Consider the following 20,478-nt stretch of genomic DNA (forward strand, 5'->3'; position numbering starts at 1 on the left):
AGGTTGGGGAGATAGTTCAGTGGGCTGAGAATACATGTGACATGTGATGGCCTCAAGTTTGATCTCTGATACTTCTGATCTCCTGAGCACCACAAGGTATATCCCTGGGGGCTTCCAGCAACCTCTGGTGGCCCCTTAACCCCTTGGGCCTAAGCAGCACCTCATCACCAGGTGCAAGCACTGAACCAGAAACATAAGAACTTGTGCTCTAGCACCCAAAAGGAGAGAGAGAAAAAAAGGGAATGCCTTGCCACAGAGGCAGAGTGGGATATGGGGGGTGGGAGGGATACTGGGATCAGTGATGGTGGAAAATGGGCACTGGTGGAGGGATAGGTACTCGATCATTGTATAATTAAAGCCCAAGCACAAAAATTTGTTAAGTCTACAACTGTACCTCATGGTGTTTCACTAATAAAAATTAAAAAAAAAAAGGAAAAAAAAGGAACTTGTGCTCATACAACCCAAGTTTATTTTCATTGAGGGGTCGTTAGAGTTAGTATGGGGGGCAAGGTACCTACATGCAGGTGACCCTGCTTCACCCCCTGCCACCACACATGGTCCCCTGAACATAAAGCCAGAAGTAAACCCTGACTCAGCACAGTCAGGTATGGCACAAAAACACCCTCTCCCACTGCTCCACCCCTAAAAATACTACAATTGTTTAATTTTTACAGTGTCTTGTACTATAATGAATTAAACCTTTTTCAGGTCCTTGGAATATTTTTATGTTACACATTTTAATCGTTGTAAATTAATCTCTTGTTGGCCTTTGAAATCCCTGTAATATATTACTTTCTGAGCTGTTTAACAAGATTAGTTTACTTGGCTCAACTGTATTCACACTATTGTCTTTTTCAGAGTTATGTTGGCATTACTAGTAATACGTGTTTGTGACTCTTTCTTTGAGGCACAGTGAGCCTTATCATAGGGTCTCTCGAGCTCCAGGATAGCAGAAATGGTTTTCAGGGGAGACATTCTTTCTTCTTTAAAAGAGTTCATGCCCTAAGAAAGAGAATGGCTCCTCTAAAGAATACCCATTATTGAACATTATATTCACTGGTGCTTTTCTCCCTACTGTTATACATACTTTACCTTCATTAATTTTTGATAATTGATTGAATTTTTAGGATTTGTTTATGAGAAGTGATTTCAAATGTCCTAAAAAATTGTGTTGCGAAATTTCGTTAATGACAACTTCCATACACTTTGTTTGGTTACAGTAAACCTGCTTCCCTTTCAAACCCCTTACCCATAGATGTGAATGTTCTTATGTTCTTTACATAAAATTAATTATCAGAAAAGAATTGAGTGTTGATGCGCGCGGGGGGGGGGGGGCATGTTAGTCAAATGTCAATCCTGATTTTCAGTTTTCCATAATGTTTTGGTTTGTCTGTTTTGCTATAGACCATAGCCCAGTGGCGTAAAGCTGGTTACCAGGATATGCCCGAGTATGAAAACTTCAAGCACCTTCTACAGGCACCACTGGATGACGCCCAGGAAATTCTGCAAGCACGCTTCCCAATGCCCCGGTACATTAACACGGAGCACGGAGGCAGTCAGGTATGGGAACTGAGCCTACCTCTGCTGCTCTGTGAGTTTACTGTGTATTGGGGTGGCTACAAATCCAGACAGCATGGATAATAGTTATGTGGCAACATAAAATATAAACTTCTAAAATATTTGGGGGAGTTAGGGAGTCCATACCTAGCAATAAGGGTTATTCCTGGCCCTACACTCAGAAATACTTCTGGTAGTGCTCAGGGGTCCATACTGGGTGCTTTAGATTAAACCCAGCTTGGCAGCATGCAAGGAAAATGCCCTACCTGCTGTACTATCACTCTTGCTCCATGATTTTTAATGTATTCGCTCTCCTGTTCTAGCAACAAAATATGTTGATGTTAAGACTGAAGAGATAGTACAGGCTTAAGTGCTTGCCTTGCTTGCAGCCAGCCTGGTTTCGATCCCTGGACATTCTCTGTGGCCCCCTTAGCCCCTCTAGGAGTGATCTCTGAGCAGGAGTAAGCTGAGGGCTGTTACAAAATGTTGATGTTAAAGTAGAGAATTGCCAAAATAAAACATGTTTCATGTTTCAGGAACCCTAATAAATGGAGTGTGGTTGGGCTGAAAGTATAAAAGACAGGTTCATATGTAGTTTTTTAAAAAAAAATCAAATTTAACAGAATAAAAGTAAACACTTTCCCCCAGTTCTATTAATGCTAATTTTTATTCTTAATTTTTTATTTTTTTAAGGCTCGATTCCTTCTATCCAAGGTGAACCCATCTCAAACACATAATAATCTGTATGCTTGGGGACAGGTAAGAAATTGTCAGACTGCTTTTTTTAACACTTGTTTTTAAATGCTAGAAACTAGATTCCTTTTGGTTCAGGGACAGAAAAACTTAACTATTTTGCCAAAAACCTTTATTGTAGTGGAGGGTGAGGGTATTGCAGGGCAGGAGCACCCCTTCTGTGTGAATTCCCTTCTGCAGTTTGCAGTAGTGACAGGTGAAGGCCCAAGAACACAGCATATTTCTCTTCCTCTGGGGAGTGCAGGACAAAAACATGTTCTTCATCTCACCCTTAGTCTCTCTCCTCTGATCTTTTCCCCAGATTTTCTTCAGGTAGAGAAATGAGCTGGTAGAGGGTGGAGTGGTGGGAGTCCTTGCAGAAGACAGCGACACTTGTGTATGTTTCTGAGTTAGGAAGGGCTTCAGCAACTTCGGGATTCTCTCCAGCTCTTCAGACTCTTGCCAATAAACCCTTATTATTGAACTCTAGGAAACGGGAGCTCCCATCTTGACTGATGACGTCAGCCTGCAGGTGTTCATGGACCATTTGAAGAAGCTGGCTGTCTCCAGTGCCAGTTAAGCAGAGGATATGAGCAGGGAATCGAAGCAAACATTGTCAGCTCATGTTGACAGTTGCTTAAAGTCTTACTAACATTCCTCTCATTTTTTCCAGTGGATTTTAATTAAAAAAAAAAAAAGGAAGTGTTGTATGTAGCTGTTAAGATGATAATTTATTTGTATTCCTGATCTGTGTCCCCTTTTTTCTTCCATAGAAGGTCATAAATGTTGGTACTTGTAAATGTTTATGCTTTTTGTATCCTAATATCAGTCTATCGGAAATCAGAGGTGATAAATTTTGTTGCCACAGTTAAATCATTCTAATCAGGGGCTAGAGAGATAGCACAGGGGGCTGGAGAGATAGCACAGTGGGTAGGGCATTTGCCTTGCACGGCCGACCCGGGTTCGATTCCCAGCATCCCGTATGGTCCCCTGAGCACCGCCAGGAGTAACTCCTGAGTACAGAGCCAGGAGTAACCCCTGTGCATCGCCAGGTGTGACCCAAAAAGCAAAAAAAAAAAAAAGAGAGAGATAGCACAGAAGGTAGGATGCTTGCCTTGCTGGCAGCTGACCTGGATCAATTCCCGACACCCTGTATGGTCCCTTGAGCCTTTCCTGGAGTGAGTGATCCCTGAGTGCAGAGCCAGGAGTAAGCCATCAGTACAGCCATATATTGCCCCAAAATAACAAGTGTGTATGTGTGTATGTACACACACACACACATAAAATACATCACTGTGTAATACTGTAAATAAACAGTCTAACCAAGGAAGATATAGGGAATAGCTGGTGGGCATAAGTGGTTCTAACAGTAACATCACTTTTATCTGGGCACACTGTCACTGTCACTGTCCTCCCGTTCATCGATTTGCTCGAGCGGGCCCAGTAACATTGTGAGACTTGTTGTTACTGTGTTTGGCATATCGAATACATCACGAGTAGCTTTCCAGGCTTGGCCGTGCAGGTGAGATACTCTCGGTAGCTTGCCAGGCTCTCCGAGAGGGACAGAGGAATTGAACTCAGGTCGACCGGGTTGGCTGCATGCAAGGCAAACGCCCTATGTGCTGTGCTATCGCTCCAGCCCGTATCTGGGCACACAAAAGATTTAATTTGAACCTGTACTTTTTTTTTTTTAATTCTAAGAGGTATATACTTGTTAAAACAGGAACCCTAATAAATGGGGGAAGGAGACTTTTAACAATTTCCTCTAATCTCTAAACCTAGATCCTACACTTTAGAGGTAATTGCTTTAGTCCCTCCAAGTTCTTTTTTGTTTGTTTCTTTATATATTAATTTTAGCTTCCATTTTTATAGACTGAGGAAATTAAAATTTTTTCATCATTCACTTTTGATCAACTATACCTTTTTTATATTATCAAGTTTGGTAAGATTTAACCTTTGGGCCTAAAGTGTCTCAGCTGAATCTAATGGTTGAAAACTAATATGGATGATCTAAACATCTTTGTGATTATGTAAACATTATTTATGTGACATTAGATAATATTTTCTCCAGTGATTTGACCAACCTAGGATGACCTTAGATAAGGCAAGCACCTTACCCACTGTACTATCTCTTTGTTCTGTAATGATTTTTCTAAAAAGAGTACAGAAAGTTGGACTGAAGAAATAGCTCTGGGCAGTAGAGAACATGCCTCACTTGTTCGGGACCCTGAGTTTGGTCCCTGGCCCTGCCTGGCCTTCCACCCTACTTTGAGCACTGTCAGGTCTATCTATGGTGATCCCTGAGCACCACAAGCCAGTGCATCAAATTATCAGGCTTGTGGGCCTCCGTTGAAAATCTAGGCCCTCCCACCAACAGCTGAGAGAGCCCCCTTTCTAGGATAAATGTGAGGTAGATCACTGCATCTATTTGGTCTTTTTACTTGGCAGATATACTGAGTTTAGGCCCAAGAATTTTGGGGCCATACTTGATTCCTTGATTCTCTGAACAAATATGTATTTTGTATTTATAAAGTAATCTAAGAACTGAGGATATGGTAATCAGAGACTGTATAATACAAACCAAGATTCAAGTTATTAACGATCTGATGTTCTAAGAAAGACTGATAATAAATTAGAAATAGGGATGGAGCAGTCATACAGTGGGTAGTGATCCCTGAACACAGAGCTAGGAGTAAACCCTGTGCACCACTAAGTGTGACCCAAACACCAAAATAAAACAACATAAATAGAAATAACTTCCATAACTGACTAGAAGGTAATGTGTACTGTGGAAAACTTAACTGAACGTTGGATCTTGGTTGACTATGTCTTTTAATTGTGTTGCTGCCTTTTTGGACTCTGCTCTGCATTCTGGAAAGTTTTCTGTGTTGAGTTATTGGAGATTACATTTGTTTGTTTGTTTGTTTTGGGACCACTCCCAGCAGTGCATTACTCCTTACTGCTTGGTTCTCAGGGGATCATGCTTTGCTGGGTGTTGAACCCAGGCCATACATAAAACTGTACACAAAAACTGTATGCAGATTAAGGTTGAAATTTCCTCCTCTAATATTTCATCTGAAATTGGCAGATGAATGTGAGAGACACGACTTATGCTGGTGTTCTCTTAAAGATGTTGAGTTAAGGCACTGGGCTGGGGAGATGTGGGTGGCCCCTTTCTTCTAACATAACATATGGTCAAGCAGGTCCTACTTCAGGGAATCAAAGGCTGTTCAAAATGAACATGGAGGGGCCTGTTGTCTTGAGAACAGTTATCCCAGGAGGGTATCACTGAACCAGATTTGCCTAACGAAGAACCAGAAGAACCTCCATCCTGAAGGCAAAAAGAAAACTGAGAGGACATTATCCAGATGGAGTCTTGGGAACTAACTGTCATCGGTCTCTCACAAGGACAGAAGGAACAAGGCGAATCGCCAAGCAAATGAAAGACTGAAAGTAAATCAAAAGGCTCCCCTGTAAAGAGAAACAAGTGGCCTTGGAAATCAACATCTTGTCCCTGTAATTGTCTTAACTCCTTGTAACCAGCTAGAGAAAAAACTGCTGGCAAATGACACTGATTCTTGTTGAGTCATCTGCATTTTCTGTGTAACTGCCAGCCTCCTTGTACACCCCATTCTCAGGGGCCAAAATTTCCTAAGATCTCTGCCCTCTATAGAGTAAACTTTTATTTTCTTCACATTGTCTCTGTCCTGTATTTTTATTCATCCATTTTACATCACATCGGACCTATCAGAAACCCCTGACTGGGATGGGAGAGAAGAGAGTTCAGAGGTACTTGCCTTGCATGTGGTCTACCCCAGTTTGATCCCTGGCACTTCATCTGGTCCTAGAAGCACTACTAGGAATGACCCCAGAGTACCACTGGTGTGAATGCTACCCCCTCCCCGCCAAATAACATCAAAATAAGTGAAGCTCTCATCTTTCTTAAGCAGGGGTGAAATGATCAGTTAAGGATCTTAAGCACTCTGGGATAGACAAGAATGGTTGAGGCTGGAGTCCAGGGGAGGCTCATTTAGAGGCAGTTGTCTTAACTGATGGGTGGGATGTTAGGCAAGAAGATAAGTCAAGATTTGTGGGTCATGATCATTTTTTGTATTACAGAAAAGGAAGGAAAGGTTACTGGTTGGGAGGTTGCATCCTTGGGTTCTATCCTGAGTAGCTTAAGGAGGGTACATGATATAACAATGGAAATGCCCAAGCAGGTTAACAGTAATACGAATTTAGTTTCAGGAGAACCTGGAGCAAACAAGACTAATATTTAACTTAGATAATGAGTAATGTTGCTTGTTAAAACAATACCAATTTTTTCTGCTTTAAAAAAATCTTAGGACTGGAGTGATAGTACAGAGAGTAGGGCATTTGACTTGCATTTGGCTGACCCAGGTTTGGTCTCCATATGGTCCCCCAAACCCTGCCACGAGTGCAGAGTGCAGAGTAAGGAGTGCACAGCTAGGAGTAAGCTCTGGGCACTGCTGAGTGTGGATCCAAACAAATCCACAACTTAGCTGAATCTTGATCTATGTGAATGTTTAAGAAGCCACCCCTACTGTCAATAAAGTTCATTCCTGGAACTGGAGAGCTCAAAGGACTTAGCACATGCTTTGCACAGGAGAGGTCTATATCGGTTCCCTGGCACCTCATGGTCCCCTTAGCATGGCAGGGAGCAATCCCTAGCTCCACCATTGGTATGTCCCCAATGCAAAACAAAATATAAAAAGTATTTCCATTACCCCTCCACAAAAGTGTCCTTGAGCCCCTTTTGGTTCTTCCCTTTCTCCACTTGTCAATTTCACTGCAGTATAAATTTGATTGCTAGAATTTTGTGTCTGGCTTCTTTCACTTAGCATAAATCTTTTAAAATTAATCTGTTCCAAGTATTGGTGGTTGCAAGTACTATTCTAGTTCATTGCTGAGTGATTTATCCCATTTCGTTCATCACTGTGGTGATATTTACATTGCTTCTATTTTAGAGTTTTTAGGAATAAAAGTGAACACCCAAGGTCAGAAAGATAGTACAGCAGGAAGGATGCTTGCCTTGAACATGGCTGACCCGTGTTCGATCCCCGGGATCATATATGGGCCCCCGAGCGCCGCCAGCAGTAATTCTTGAATACAGAGCCACGGGTGACCTCTGAGCATCACCGTGTGTGGCCCCCAAACAACAAAAGAAAACTGAACATATTTATAGCTTTGTGCAGGTATAATCTTTTATTTTGGACAGCTGGGAATAAAATATTTGAGTTGTTTAGAAGCTATATATTTTTTTTGAAATGGTAGTCCCCAATAAGTAAGAGTTCTGACTGCTGGACCTGAGAGATAGTACAGGGGGAAGGTGTTTGCCTTGCGCACAACTAACCCATGAGTCAATCTCTTGTATCACATATGTTCACTCAAGCCCAACCAGGATGACCCCTGAGCCCAGAGCAGGAGTAAACTTTGAGCAGTCAGGTATAGCCCCACAAGAAGCAACAAAAGAGAGTTCTGATTGCTTTACATTTTTGCAACTATTGGTATTCTCCAGGTAATTTCTAGTTATTCTGATATATGTTTAATGGGGTCATTTTATTTGTGGTTTTGTAATGTTCTTATGTTTATTGGCTATTGCCTACTTTTGATAAGTGTTTGAATTTGTTGACAATTTCTTAGTTGGTTTGCCTTATTAAATCTAATTTTAAGGGATCGTTACATAATCTTGATACAAGTCTATTGAATATGTGTTTGAATATTTTACTATCTGACTTGTTTCACTTGTTTGGTATGGGGGGCGCACTTGGCGTTACTGAGGGGACAATGCGGTGCTGCCAGTTGAACCTGGTATCCTACATGCAAAACATGCAAAGTCTACTCTTCAATCTCTCTCCTTGACTGTTTTTCATTTTTTCATTGACTTTTGAGGAGCAAAACTAAGTCCAATTATCAATATTGTTTTTTCTAGAGTATGGGCATTGTGAGTCCTTAACGTTACCAGAAATGTTCTTGAAACTGTGAAACATCGTTAAATGCTTTAGAAATAAAATCTGAGCTTGGAAAATATCTCATCGGTTTAGAATGCCGGCCTTGCAAGGGTATGGGCATGAGTTCAGTTCCCCCATGTTGCCACATGTGCTAAATGCAACACTGTCAGCTCTGAGACCTCTGGTCCCATAAGCAAGTTCTGGACACACAACAGCCACATATGCAAGCACTGCAAAGGGAAGCAACTCTGATGGTGAGATCCTGAGGGGGTTTGATGGTCCTATGTTTAGGAAGTGGGAAATCACTTCCTATCAGGGTTCTGGAAACAATGTGCTGTGTCCAGGATGGAACCAGAGTCAGTTGCTGGCATGGTGCTTAATATTAAAGCCCCACTGCCAGGAAATGTGACTGTTGACGTGGCGAGCACACATATGACTACCACAGCAACCCTTATGGAGCAGTAAACCTACAATCTTCATTTCTCAAATTGATACAATCTCCTGAAAACATCACAATCATGCATGACTATGACCTGGGATCATCAAGACAATAAGAAGGAAGAGAGGAGGAAGGAGAGGAGAAGAAATAATATGCACACACGCACACAACATCAAGTTTGATTTTGGCTGAAAAGTAGTTCTTGGTATGGCGATGTACCTGATGTCCACTCAGTAAATGTTGGGGATCAGAATCCAGAATGCTGGATCCCCTGAGATGGAGTGCCACTCCTGGGAGGATCTCTTAGAAGAATTCCCCATGATGGAAGCACTTTACATGTTTATATTCAACCAAACCCTTGTTAATACTTATGTTCAATCAAACCCACGTTAGTCCCTGTCCCCTCACACACACCCTTACGGAGCATGGTTTCTCTTTTCCGATGTAAGCCCTGTCTGATCCCAATAAGAATGTAGTCGGCCACCAGTCTGTAACCCATTCTTCCATCCACTAGCGGGGAAAAGGTATATAGGTCCTGAATGCACCAAAGGACACTGTCACTGCGGGTTGGTGACAATTAACAAGTACATCACTTTTGCGCTCACGTTATTCAGTCTGTTGGAGTGGAGGGTAGACTAATTATGTTTTTATTTTTTTATGTAGGAGTACTGGTATTTATTCAGCCACTGATTAGCTGATTGAACTGGGCATGAACTCCACCTTACTTTTTTTAAAAATAATTTTATTTATTTATTTTCTTCTTATATTTATCTATTGAATAACTGTGGGGAAAGTTACAAAGCTTTCAGGTTTAAGTCTCAGTCATACAATGATCAAACACCTTTCCCTTCACCAGTACTCATTTTTCACCACCAAGAACCCCAATATGCCCCCTCCCACTCCTCCCAATGCCTGTGAGGCAGATGTTTTCTACTTAACTCTTCTCTATATTGATTACATTCATTATTTCAACAAAAGCTGCACCATTATTTTTCAGAATTTTCCCCCCAACAATCAGAATTGCTGAAAAGGCATTGTGAAATACTTTGTTTTCTATAGTTGGTTATGAGAATCATACAATGATTTTAGATTTCTGCAAAGAGCCAGATAATTACGAGATTGATTTCTGTGCGTCTGGTGTTATGGCTGTGCCAGAGAGCCGCTCATGGGGGGCAGCTCATGACCTTGGTAGGGCATGAAGGACGAGCCTGTACTGCCCCCCTTCCCATGAGACTGCAGTTGCCCCATCACTGCCGGCTCATACCTGGCTTTCCAATAAGCTCTGAGGCAGTGGCCACTTTGCTGCCTGTGTGTGTGGGGGGGGGGGGGGGGGGAGGGAGGCGAAAGGCAGCAACACCCTTTCCCTCCCAGGGTGGCATGGTGCTGTAGTTTAATGCATGGTCCATTCACTTTTCTGCCGCAAACTGCTGGGCTCTGGACTAAGTCCTTTTGCCTCTGGAGCCATGGCCATGCCAGAGAGCCGCTCGTGGGGGGCAACTCGTGACCTCGGTAGGGCATGAAGGACGAGCCTGTACCGCCCCAGTTCCCATGAGACTGCAGTTGCCCCATCACCGCTGGCCATACCTGGCTTTCCAATAAGATCTGAGGCGGCGGCCACCTTGTATGCGGTCCAGATGCATTTCTGACAAAAGCCGCTGGGTTTTGAGATTTGTTTCTGAGTCAATGTTTATGAGAAACAGCCTTGTTCCTGACGCTCCATTCGCTCTCAACAGAACCACCATCTCCGAATGCAACAGTTATATATACCTAGGTCGAGAAATCAACATGATGAATGACCTGGCACCTGAGTTGCGCAGGAGGAAGAGAGCGGCTTGGAATGCCTTCAAGAGCATTGAAGAAATAACTAAAAGGACAAAGAACCTCCAGCTACGAGCACATCTCTTTGATTCCACTATTCTTCCTGCATTAACATATGCCTCAGAGACCTGGACCCTACGAAAACAGGATGAGAACGCTATTCGGGTCTCTCAAAGAGGAATCGAAAGAACTATGCTTGGAATATCACGATTCACTCAAATGAGAGATAGAATCTGGAGTTCTGATCTTCGTCAACGCTCAAGAATCAGGGACGCTGTCTCATTTGCCAAGACATCAAAGATCAGATGGGCTGGACACGTAATGAGGTTTACAGACAACCGCTGGACTAGAGCCATTACTGATTGGATTCCACGGGACATCAAAAGATCATGTGGACGCCCACCTATAAGATGGTCAGACTTCTTCGTCAAGACCCTAAATTATCGATTTGAAGCTCTGCATGTTCCTAGAACGAACAGATATCATTGGGTTACGCTAGCACGCAACCGGGATGAATGGAGACGTTACTGGCACCCGCTCGAATAAATCGATGAATAACGGGGATTAAGTGATTAAGTGATTAAGTGATTCTGAGTCTCTAGGATCATGGCCATTAAGCAGCTTGATCAGGAGCCAGAGAGGCCGTTTGTAGACGGTGACTCGGGGTCTCATTGGGATGGGAAGGGAAGGGCCAGTTCTGCCCCCATCTGGTGAGGCTCCACGTGTCTCATCACTGCAGGCGCAAACCTGACTGTCCAGTGGCCTCTGGAGGATGGTGGTCACTGGGCCTCCAGGGGGAACAGGCCAAGGCACAAAACCTATTCCCACCTGGAGTGACCCAGCGCCAGTAACCTACTGCAGGAACAGGACGCATTTCCGCCAAAAGCCTTTGGGTTTGGAGATTTGTTTCTGAGTCTCTGGGATCATGGCCATTAAGCAGTTCGATCAGGAACCAGAGAGGCCATGCCTCCAATTATATAACTGAGCTGGAGGTGGTTTGTGGGTGTGTCTCCCACATACCTAACTTTTGGCCGTTTACTTTCTTGATAAACTTGGTCCCAAGTTTTTGGGGTCTGGCCATAGGCACAGCACTAATTTAGTGGTATCTGAAAGGCTGATGGTACCATCAGGCTGCTGATACACTCTCCTCACAGGTACAGACTGACCTGCTGGCTGCACCATACCCCCAGACTAATTATGTTTTGAGGAAATGTATGGCTAAAAGGAAAACTCGTGGCAGTCAGAGTTCAAGGAAATATTTTGTTTCTGAGGTATGGGCATCTGTATGATGAAGGGTAGAAGTCACTATCATGAAAATGGGATAAAATATGGGGAAGAAAGATTGCAATTGATGGGGAATTCCTCTGAGGAGACAATAGAGCATAAGATCTAGGAGAGCACAGTGGCTAGATTGATGTCTGCGTGTAGGGATCCTTGGCTTGATCCATGGGACAGTAGGACAAAGTGGTATCCTCACAAATCTGAGAGCTGGAGGCAGAATTGAATTGGCCTTTAAAGATCCCACCAGGCTACATAAGGAAGGCGTCTTGCAAATGAGACACTGGCTGAAGAGAATCTCTTATTTGAGTCCTCTAACAGGCTATATAGACTCAGCCCGCCTCACAGGGCCAAGCGGAGGCACCTAAGAGTGAATTTCGGAACTACATGTCCCAGGATGCATTGGAGTCCAAGACGGAAGAGACAGCAGAGCAGGCATTCCATTGGAGGCGGCGGCTGGCCGGGACAGGAAGCCCCGTCCCCGCCCTTGGCCTCCCTGAGATCTGGGTCTAACCCGAGACGGATCATGCGTGTGGATCAGGCCTCGTCGTGGTACCGGCGCATGTCCGTGGTCTATGCGGTGGGCGCCTGGACAGTGTTGGGCTCCTTGTATTTCTACAACCGGAAGGAGAGCAAACCATCAGGTATGGTTCTTCGGCCGGGGCCGCTGCTGGTCGCTTCTCTGCCTAACTAGCCAGGAACTAGCCCAGAACTAGCCCAGAACTAGCAGAACGAGCAGTTCTTCTCTGCAGAACTAGCCCAGAGCATTTGCTCTAATGGAATCCCCGGGAAATACCCACTACATCCGCTACGTAAATCTCGTTATATTTTGAACGAAGACGTTCTCATAAATCTTTGTGCGATTCCGGGTGGAGTTTCTCAGATTCTGGACGAGAACTGAGCGATGCTTCTGTGACATAGCCCTGGTCGCCTTTGGAGAGCAAATAATTCCAGGTCTCCTAGCAACCAAGAGAGCCTAAAATGTTAACAATTTCTGGGGTAGGAAAAGGAAATTTTTCAGCCTTCAGAAATGGACTTGGAACTCTTATTAGATACAGAGATATTAGTGATTGACAAAACATGCAGATTTTTTTTGTGGATGAATATATTCGAAATTAATAGTGGTGCTGGGTACACAAAGCTGAATATATTAAAAACTATTGAATGGGACATTTTAAATATCCTTTTAAACAAGGTAATTGTATATGTGAGGTGCACATAAATTAATGTTAAGTAAAAACGTGCTGAAAATGACATTTTGTGAGGAACATCATCAATGATCACAAAGTTCGTGTGCCATGCGAATGTTTGTATTGAACATTTTATAAACATTTCTATGTCCATAGTGATTATATTACACATTTTCTTTTTTATGCTATAAAAGTCATTTCTTCCTTTCCTTCTCTTTCTCCCTTTCTTTTATTCTTTTTTTAAGGAAAGAACGTGTCAGAATTTTGAGAATAGAAATAAATCCTATGGAGATAAATCATATGGGGAAGGAAATAAATTTCCAAGACTTTGCTAATGGTTTTAATTACTATTGTCATGTAAAGATTAATGATTCAGGTATTTTTCCTCTGTTTTTTTTTTCAAGGCGGTGAAGTAAAGCAAAAGGATATTTCAACAAATGAAATAGCTGAGCCCCCACCCAAGGGGTTTTATATGGAAACAATTGTCACAGCTAGAGAAGATTTTGTTCCAGTAACTGACAGGATTCTCAACTATTGGAATTCATGGACTGGTGGTCCTGGGCCAAAATCATGACTGACTGCTGAATTCTCAAAATCAGGACTTTGGTTTAACATATTATGTGATTGATGCCTTGATTTCCATTTTATGTTTGTGAAAAAAGGTGTATTGAATTTTTTTGTAAAATAGAATCACTATTAATATCCAATAAATATTTCCCTGGGGTAAAGGAAACTTAAATTTTCAAGTGATGCCCCTCTACTTACCTGAGAATAAGGTTGAAATCAAATTGCACGTTGAGCATAATCTCATTTTTTTCTATAATCTCCGTTTTCTGAAACTCATTGACCTAACATTGTATAGTTGACTGCTGTTCTGTACCAGCACTGCCAGGAGTGATCCCTAAGCACAGAATCAGGAGTAAGTCCTGAGTAACACCAGGTGTAGGCCCCAAACAAACAAAATTGAATATTTGTTACTTTTTTTTTTAGTAAGAAATTTTTAAGTGAAGCATGATAGTTTTTATTGAATGCAACCTGCTTAGAAAGATGCAAGAGGAGAAAGAGAGGAAGTAAATATTTTTTTTTTTTTAAATTTTATTGAATCACCGTGAGATAGTTACAAGCTTTCATGTTTGGGTTACAATCACACAATGATCCAACACCCATCCCTCCACCAGTGCACATTCCCCACCACCAATATCCCCGGTATACCCCCCCTTTCCCACCCTCCCCCTGCCTCCATGGCAGACATGATTCCCCATAATCTCTCTCTACTTTTGGGCATTATGGTTTGCAATACAGACACTGAGAGGTTATCATGTTTGTTCCTTTATCCACTTACTGCACACGTTTCCCATCCCAACCGATTCCTCCAGCCATCTTTTTCTTAGTGATCCCTTCTCGATTCCAGCTGCCTTCTCCCCTTTGCTCATGAGGCAGGATTCCAGCTATAGAGCAATCTATCTGTCTCGTGTATCTACTATCCTTAGGTGTCAGCCTCATGTTATGTTGTTTTTTCCTCCACAAATAAGTCCTTCTATGTTCCTCTCTTTTTTTTTTTATTTATTTATTGAATCACTGTGGGAAAGGTTACAAAGCTTTCAGGTTTATGTCTCAGTCATGCAAATATCAAACACATTTCCCTTTACCAATACTTATTTTTTACCATGAAGAACCCCAATAAAACCCCACCCCCCGCCCCTCCCCGTCCCTGTGAGGCAGATGAATTCTAGTTAACACTCTATCTGCTTTGATTAGATTCATTGTTTCAATAAAAGATTCACCACTATTTTTTAGAGTTTACCCCCCCCCCCCCAAATCAGACATGCTGAAAAAGCATTGTGAAGTGATTTGCTTTCTACAGCTGGGTTCAAGAATTAAATGTTGGTTTTGGATTTCTGCTATTTTGACCCTGGAGGTATTTCTACTGAAAGTCAGATAGTTAAGAAATTGGTTTCTGTGTTCTGGAGTCGTGGCCGTGCTGGAGAGCCGCTCGCGGGGGGCAACTGGTGGCCTCGGTAGGGCGTGAAGGGCGGAGCGAAACGCCCCCCTTCCCATGAGGTTTTAGTCGCCCCCACACTCCCGGCTCATACCTGCTGTCCACAAGGCTACCATGTGGCCGCCATCTTTCTTTCCAGAGAGGAGAGGGCGAATGGGGCAACACCCTTTCCCCTCCGGCAGACTTGATGGCCTGGATCAACGCATAGTCCATTCACTTTTCTGCTCCAAGCTGCTGGGTTCTGCATTAAGTCCTTGTGCTTCTGGGGCCATGGCCGTGCTGGAGAGCCGCTCGCGGGGGGCGACTGGTGACCTCGGTAGGGCGTGAAGGACGGACCGGAACGCCCCCCGACCCATGAGGTTTTAGTCGCCCCCACTCCCCCGGCTCATACCTGCTGTCCACAAGGCTCCCATGTGGCCGCCATCTTTCTTTCCAGAGGGAGGAGGGCGGAAGGGAGCAACACCCTTTCCCCTCTGGGCAGAAATGATTGCCTGGATTAACGCATAGTCCTTTCACTTTTCTGCTCCAAGCTGCTGGGTTCTGCATTAGGTCATTGTGCTTCTGGGGCTGTGGCCGAGCTGGAGAGAGGAAGTAAATATTTAAGAGAGAACGTGGACTTCTCCAGAGTGGAAAACCAAGCAAGCAAAGATACATAAAGACAAGCAAGACATATGTTCAAGGGAGGACACAGGCTTGAAGAGCTAGCTGATTTTTTTTTTTTCTGGAAAAGAGAGGGAGATACAACCCTTTGGTACTTGGGGCTTACTCCTGGTTCTGTGCTCAGGGATCATTCCTGGTGGGGTTTGGGAGACCATATGGGGTGCCAGGGATTGAATCACTGTGAGATACAATTAATAAAACTTTCATGATTGAGTTTCAGTCTACAGTGATTGAGCACCCATCCCTTCACCAGTGTGCATTTTCCATCACCAATGTCCTCAGTATCCCTCCCACCACCCCAATCCCATCTCCCACCTGCCTTTGTGGCAGGTACCTTCCTTCTTTCTCTCGACTTTGGGCATCATGGTTTGCAATGTAGCTACTGAGAAGCCATACCATCACGTTTGGTTCTTAGTCTACGTTCAACACACGATCTCCCATCCTGAGCAATCCCTCCAGTCATCATTGACTTAGTGGTCTTTTCTCCATCCCAGCCTCCTTTTCCCCTAACACATAAGGCAGGTTTCCGTACTGTGGAGTAATCCTGCCTCTTGTCTCTACTGTCCTTAGGTCTCATATTATTTTATGTTCCACAAATGAGTGTGGTCATTCAATGTCTGTCTCTCTCTTTCTGACTCATTTCACTTAGCATGATACTCTCCATGTCCACCCACTTATAAGCAATTTTCATGACTTCCTCTTTCCTAACAACTGCATAGTATTCTATTGTGTATATATGCCAAAGTTTCTTTAATCAGTCCTCTGTTCTTGGGCCTTTGGGCTGTTTCCAGATTCTGGCTATTGTGAGCAGTGCTCCAATAAACATACAGGTGCAGATGTCATTTCTTTTTCTTTCTTGGTTAATTTATTTGAGTATAGCCATACCTGTGTAATTTTCTACTGTCCTAATTCATGGGTACACACACACACACATACACACACACACACACACACACACCCTTATAGAACACTATTTTCTAAGTTCTATGAAACAAGAAAACCATTTCCTTAGATGTTTCTCTTTTTTTGTTTTTGTTTTTTGTTGTTTCTTTTTTTTTTTAATTTTTGTTAGTGAAACACCATGAGGTACAGTTGTAGACTTACAAATTTTTGTGTTTGGGTTTCAATTATGCAATGATCAAATACCCATCCCTCCACCAGTGTTCATTTTCTACCACCATGGATCCCAGTAACCCTTCCACCCCCAACCCCCCCATCCCACCCTGCCTCTGTGGCAGGGCATTCCCTTTTGTTCTCTCTCTCCTTTTGGGTGTTGTGGTCTGCAAAAGAGGCATTGAGTGGCAATCGTGTTCAGTCTATAGTCTACTTTCAGCATGCATCTCCCATCCTGGATGGATCCTCCCACCACCCTTTATTTGTTGCTCCCTTCTCTATCTGAGCTGTTCATTCCCCTAGAATGCCCGGCTGGCCTCTAAGCCATGGAGTAATCCTCCTGGTACTGATCTCGGCTATTCTTTGGTATTAATCTCCTATTTCGTTACTTTATGTCCCCCAGATGAATGCAATCTTTCCATGTCTATCCCTCTCTTTCTGACTCATTTCGCTTAGCATGATACTTTCCATGTAGTACCACTTGTATGTAAATTTCATGACTTCATCTTTTCTAATAGCTACATGGTACTCCATTGTGTAGATGTACCAAAGTTTCTTTAACCAGTCATCTGTTCTTGGGCACTCAGGTTTTTTCCAGATTCTGGCTATTGTAAAAAGTGCTGCAATGAACAAACAAGTGCAGGTGTCACTTCGACTATACATTTTTGACTCTCTGGGATATATTCCCAGAAGTGAAATTGCTGGGTCAAATGGGAGCTCAAGTTCTAATTTTTTGAGAATCGTCCATACTGTTTTCAGAAAATCCAGTACCTTGGAATCAGCTTAATCAAAGAGGCATTCCCACCAGCAGTGAAGGAGGGTCCCTTTCTCGCCACATCTGCGCCAGCATCGGTTGCTTTTGTTCTTTTGAATGTGGGCCAGTCTCTGAAGTGTGAGATGGTATCTCATTGTGATTTTGATCTGCAGCAGATGTCATTTCTACTGTGCTTTTTTGCACCCTCGTGATACATTCCCAGATGTGGTATTGCTGGGTCACATGGATGCTCAATTTCTAGTTTTTTGAGGGATGTGCATATTGTTTTCCTAAAAGGTTGGTCCATTCGGCATTCGCACCAACAATGAAAGAGAGTCCCTTTTTCCCCACATCGTCATCAACACTGGTTGGTCTTGTTCTTTTTGATGTGTGCCAGTTTCTGTGGTGTAAGATGGTATCTCATTTTTTTGATTTGCATCTCTCTGATGATTAACGATGTAGAACATTTTTTCATATGTCTTTTGGCCATTTGTATTTATTTTTTGAGAAAACTTCTGTTCATGTCTTCTCCCCATTTTTCAATGGGGTTGGAGATTTTTTTCTTATACAATTCTACTAATGTCTTGTATATCCTGGATATTAATCCCTTATCTGATAGTTATTGGGTAAGTATTTTTGTGGGCTCTCTCTGTATTCTGGTCACTGTTTCTCTTGAGGTGCACTGTTTCTCTTCACTACATTAAACTCTCTTAATTTAATTTAGTCCCATTTGTTTATATTTGTTTCCACTTGCTTAGTCAGTGGTCATCCTTGAAGATGCCTTTAGCTTCAATTGCATGGAGGATTCTGCCTATATTTCCCTCCATGTACCTTATCGATTCAGATCTGATATTGAGGTCTTTAATCTATTTAGATCTGACTTTTGTGCTTGGCGTTAGACTGAGATCTGTGTTCTTTTTTTTTTTTGCATGTAGTTGTCTAAAGGCCCTCCCGTTGATCGTCGATTTGCTCGAGCGGGCCCAGTAACGTCTCCATTGGAGACTTTGTTGTCTCCATTGGAGACAGTGTCTGGCATATCGAATACTCTCGGTAGCTTGCCGGGCTCTCCGAGAGGGGCGGAGGAATCAAACTCGGGTTGGCCATGTTGGCCGCTTGTAAGGCAAACGCCCTACCCGCTGTGCTATGGCTCCAGTTGTCTAGTTTTCCACTTGTTGAAGAGGTTTTCCTTGTTCCATTTCACATTTCTTGTTCCTTTATCAAAGATTAAGTGATCACATATTTGAGACTCTGTGACAGAATATTCAACTCTGTTCCACTGGTCTGTTTCTATCCCAATACCATGCTGTTTTAATTACTACTGCTTTGTAGTACAGTTTGAAATTGGGGAAGGTGATGGCACCCATCTTTTTTTCCCAAGTATTGCCTTAGCTATTCGTGGGGTTTACTACTCCATATAAATTTCAGGAGTGTTTTGTCTATTTCTTTGAAAAATGTCATGGGTATCCTTATAGGGACCACATTGAATCTGTATAATGCTTTGGGCAGTTTTCCATTTTGACAATGTTAATCCTCCCTATCCATGAGCAGGGGATCTGCCTCCATTTTCTAGTGTCCTTTTTTATTTCTTGAAATAGTATTTTGTAGTTTTCTTTGTATTGGTCCTTCACCTCTTTGATTAAGCTGATTCCAAGGTACTGGATTTTCTGAAGAACTATTGTGAACGGGATTTTTTTTAATTTATTTTTTTTTTTATTGAATCACCATGAGAACAGTTACAAAGCTTTCAGGTGTAAGTCTTGGTCATACAATGATCAAACACCCATCCCTCACCAGTGCACATGTTCCACCACCAAGAACCCCAATATACCCCTCGTCCCACACCTCCCCCTGCCAGTGTGACAGATGATTTTCACTTTGCTCTCTCTTTGCTTTGATTACATTCAATTTTTTTGACAGAAGACACACTATTATTATTTGGAATTTCCCCCCAACAATCAGACCTGCCAAAAAGGCAATACATAACTCTTTTTCTATTGCTGATAATGAAGAGCACTTGATGTTGCGCGGCCACAATAGTGGCTGCGTGATTTTGAATTTCTGATATTTTAGTAATTAAGTCCAGAGGGATTTCTGCCAGAAGCCACTGGGTTCCGAGATTGGTTTGTGTGCCTCTGGGATCATGGCCATTCAGGAGCAGAGGAGCCATTCGTGGGCGGAAACTCAGTATCTCATCTGGGTAGGGGGAAGGGCTGGTTCTGCCTCCCCTTCCCGAGAGGCCCCGTGATCCCCATTACTGCAAGCTTGTACCTCTCTGTCCAATAGGCTCTGAAAGATGGTGGTCACCATGCTGCTGCCACAGGGGGGAGGGGGGGAGCGGAAGGAAGAACGCCTTTCCACTCCTGGGACAGCACAGGGCCATAGCTTAGTTCACAGTCCAGAGGGATTTCTGCCAGAAGCTGTTGGGTTCTGAGATTGGTTTATGTGCCTTTGGGATCATGGCCAGTGAACGGGATTTTTGAAAAAATATCTCTTTCTTCTTTTTCATTATTTGTATAGGAAAGCCATGGAATTTTTGGTATTGATTTTGTAATCTGCCACTTTACTATACAAACCTATTGTTTCTAGGAGCTTTTTGGTAGAATCATTAGGATTTTCTAAGGATAGTGTCATGTCATCTGCAAATAGTGATAGCTTGACTTCTTCCTTTCCTGGATCTTTCCTTATCTGGAAGCCCTTGATATCTTTTTCTTGCCTAACTGCTATGGCAAGTACTTCCAGTACTATACTGAATAGAAGTGGTGAAAGTGGGAAACCTTGTCTTGTCCCTGATCTTAGAGGGAAGCCTTTTAGTTTTTCCCCATTGAGGATAATGCTTGCTGTAGGCTTGTGGTAGATGGTTTTGACTACACTGAGGAAAGTTCCTTCGACTCCCATTTTGTTGAGGATTTTTATCATAAATGGATCTTGTTAAATGCCTTCTCTGCATCTATTGATATGATCATATG

General features: G+C 42.9%; 2 protein-coding genes across 4 annotated transcripts in view; both read left to right on the forward strand.

Annotated features, from left to right (window-relative positions):
* SEC23B (SEC23 homolog B, COPII coat complex component) overlaps window positions 1-5,983 on the forward strand; it is a 46,057-nt gene extending 40,074 nt beyond the window's left edge. For all 3 annotated transcript variants that reach the window (XM_056121727.1, XM_056121726.1, XM_056121728.1), the window contains 3 exons: window positions 1,405-1,560; window positions 2,251-2,316; window positions 2,780-5,983. In XM_056121727.1, coding sequence (XP_055977702.1) covers window positions 1,405-1,560; window positions 2,251-2,316; window positions 2,780-2,869 — 312 coding nt within the window. In that variant the 3' untranslated portion in view covers window positions 2,870-5,983. The remainder of the gene's footprint in view (window positions 1-1,404; window positions 1,561-2,250; window positions 2,317-2,779) is intronic.
* Window positions 5,984-12,316: 6,333 nt separating this feature from the next.
* On the forward strand, window positions 12,317-14,002 carry SMIM26 (small integral membrane protein 26). Its single transcript, XM_056121871.1, has 2 exons — window positions 12,317-12,440; window positions 13,391-14,002. Exons 1-2 carry the CDS (start codon window positions 12,323-12,325, stop codon window positions 13,558-13,560), a joined length of 288 nt encoding a protein of 95 aa, XP_055977846.1. The 5' UTR covers window positions 12,317-12,322; the 3' UTR covers window positions 13,561-14,002.
* The last annotated feature ends 6,476 nt before the right edge of the window (window positions 14,003-20,478 follow it).

This window comes from Sorex fumeus, unplaced genomic scaffold (genome assembly GCF_029834395.1).
Source record: "Sorex fumeus unplaced genomic scaffold, SorFum_2.1 ptg000044l, whole genome shotgun sequence".
NCBI classification, from domain to species: Eukaryota; Metazoa; Chordata; class Mammalia; order Eulipotyphla; family Soricidae; genus Sorex; species Sorex fumeus.

Excerpts from the sequence above, each read along its gene's own strand:
- SMIM26 (XM_056121871.1), top strand. The coding sequence starts at position 12,323 with ATGCGTGTGGATCAGGCCTCGTCGTGGTACCGGCGCATGTCCGTGGTC. Across the intron at positions 12,441-13,390 it reads GAAGGAGAGCAAACCATCAG|GCGGTGAAGTAAAGCAAAAG; the intron begins GTATGGTTCTTC and ends TTTTTTTTCAAG.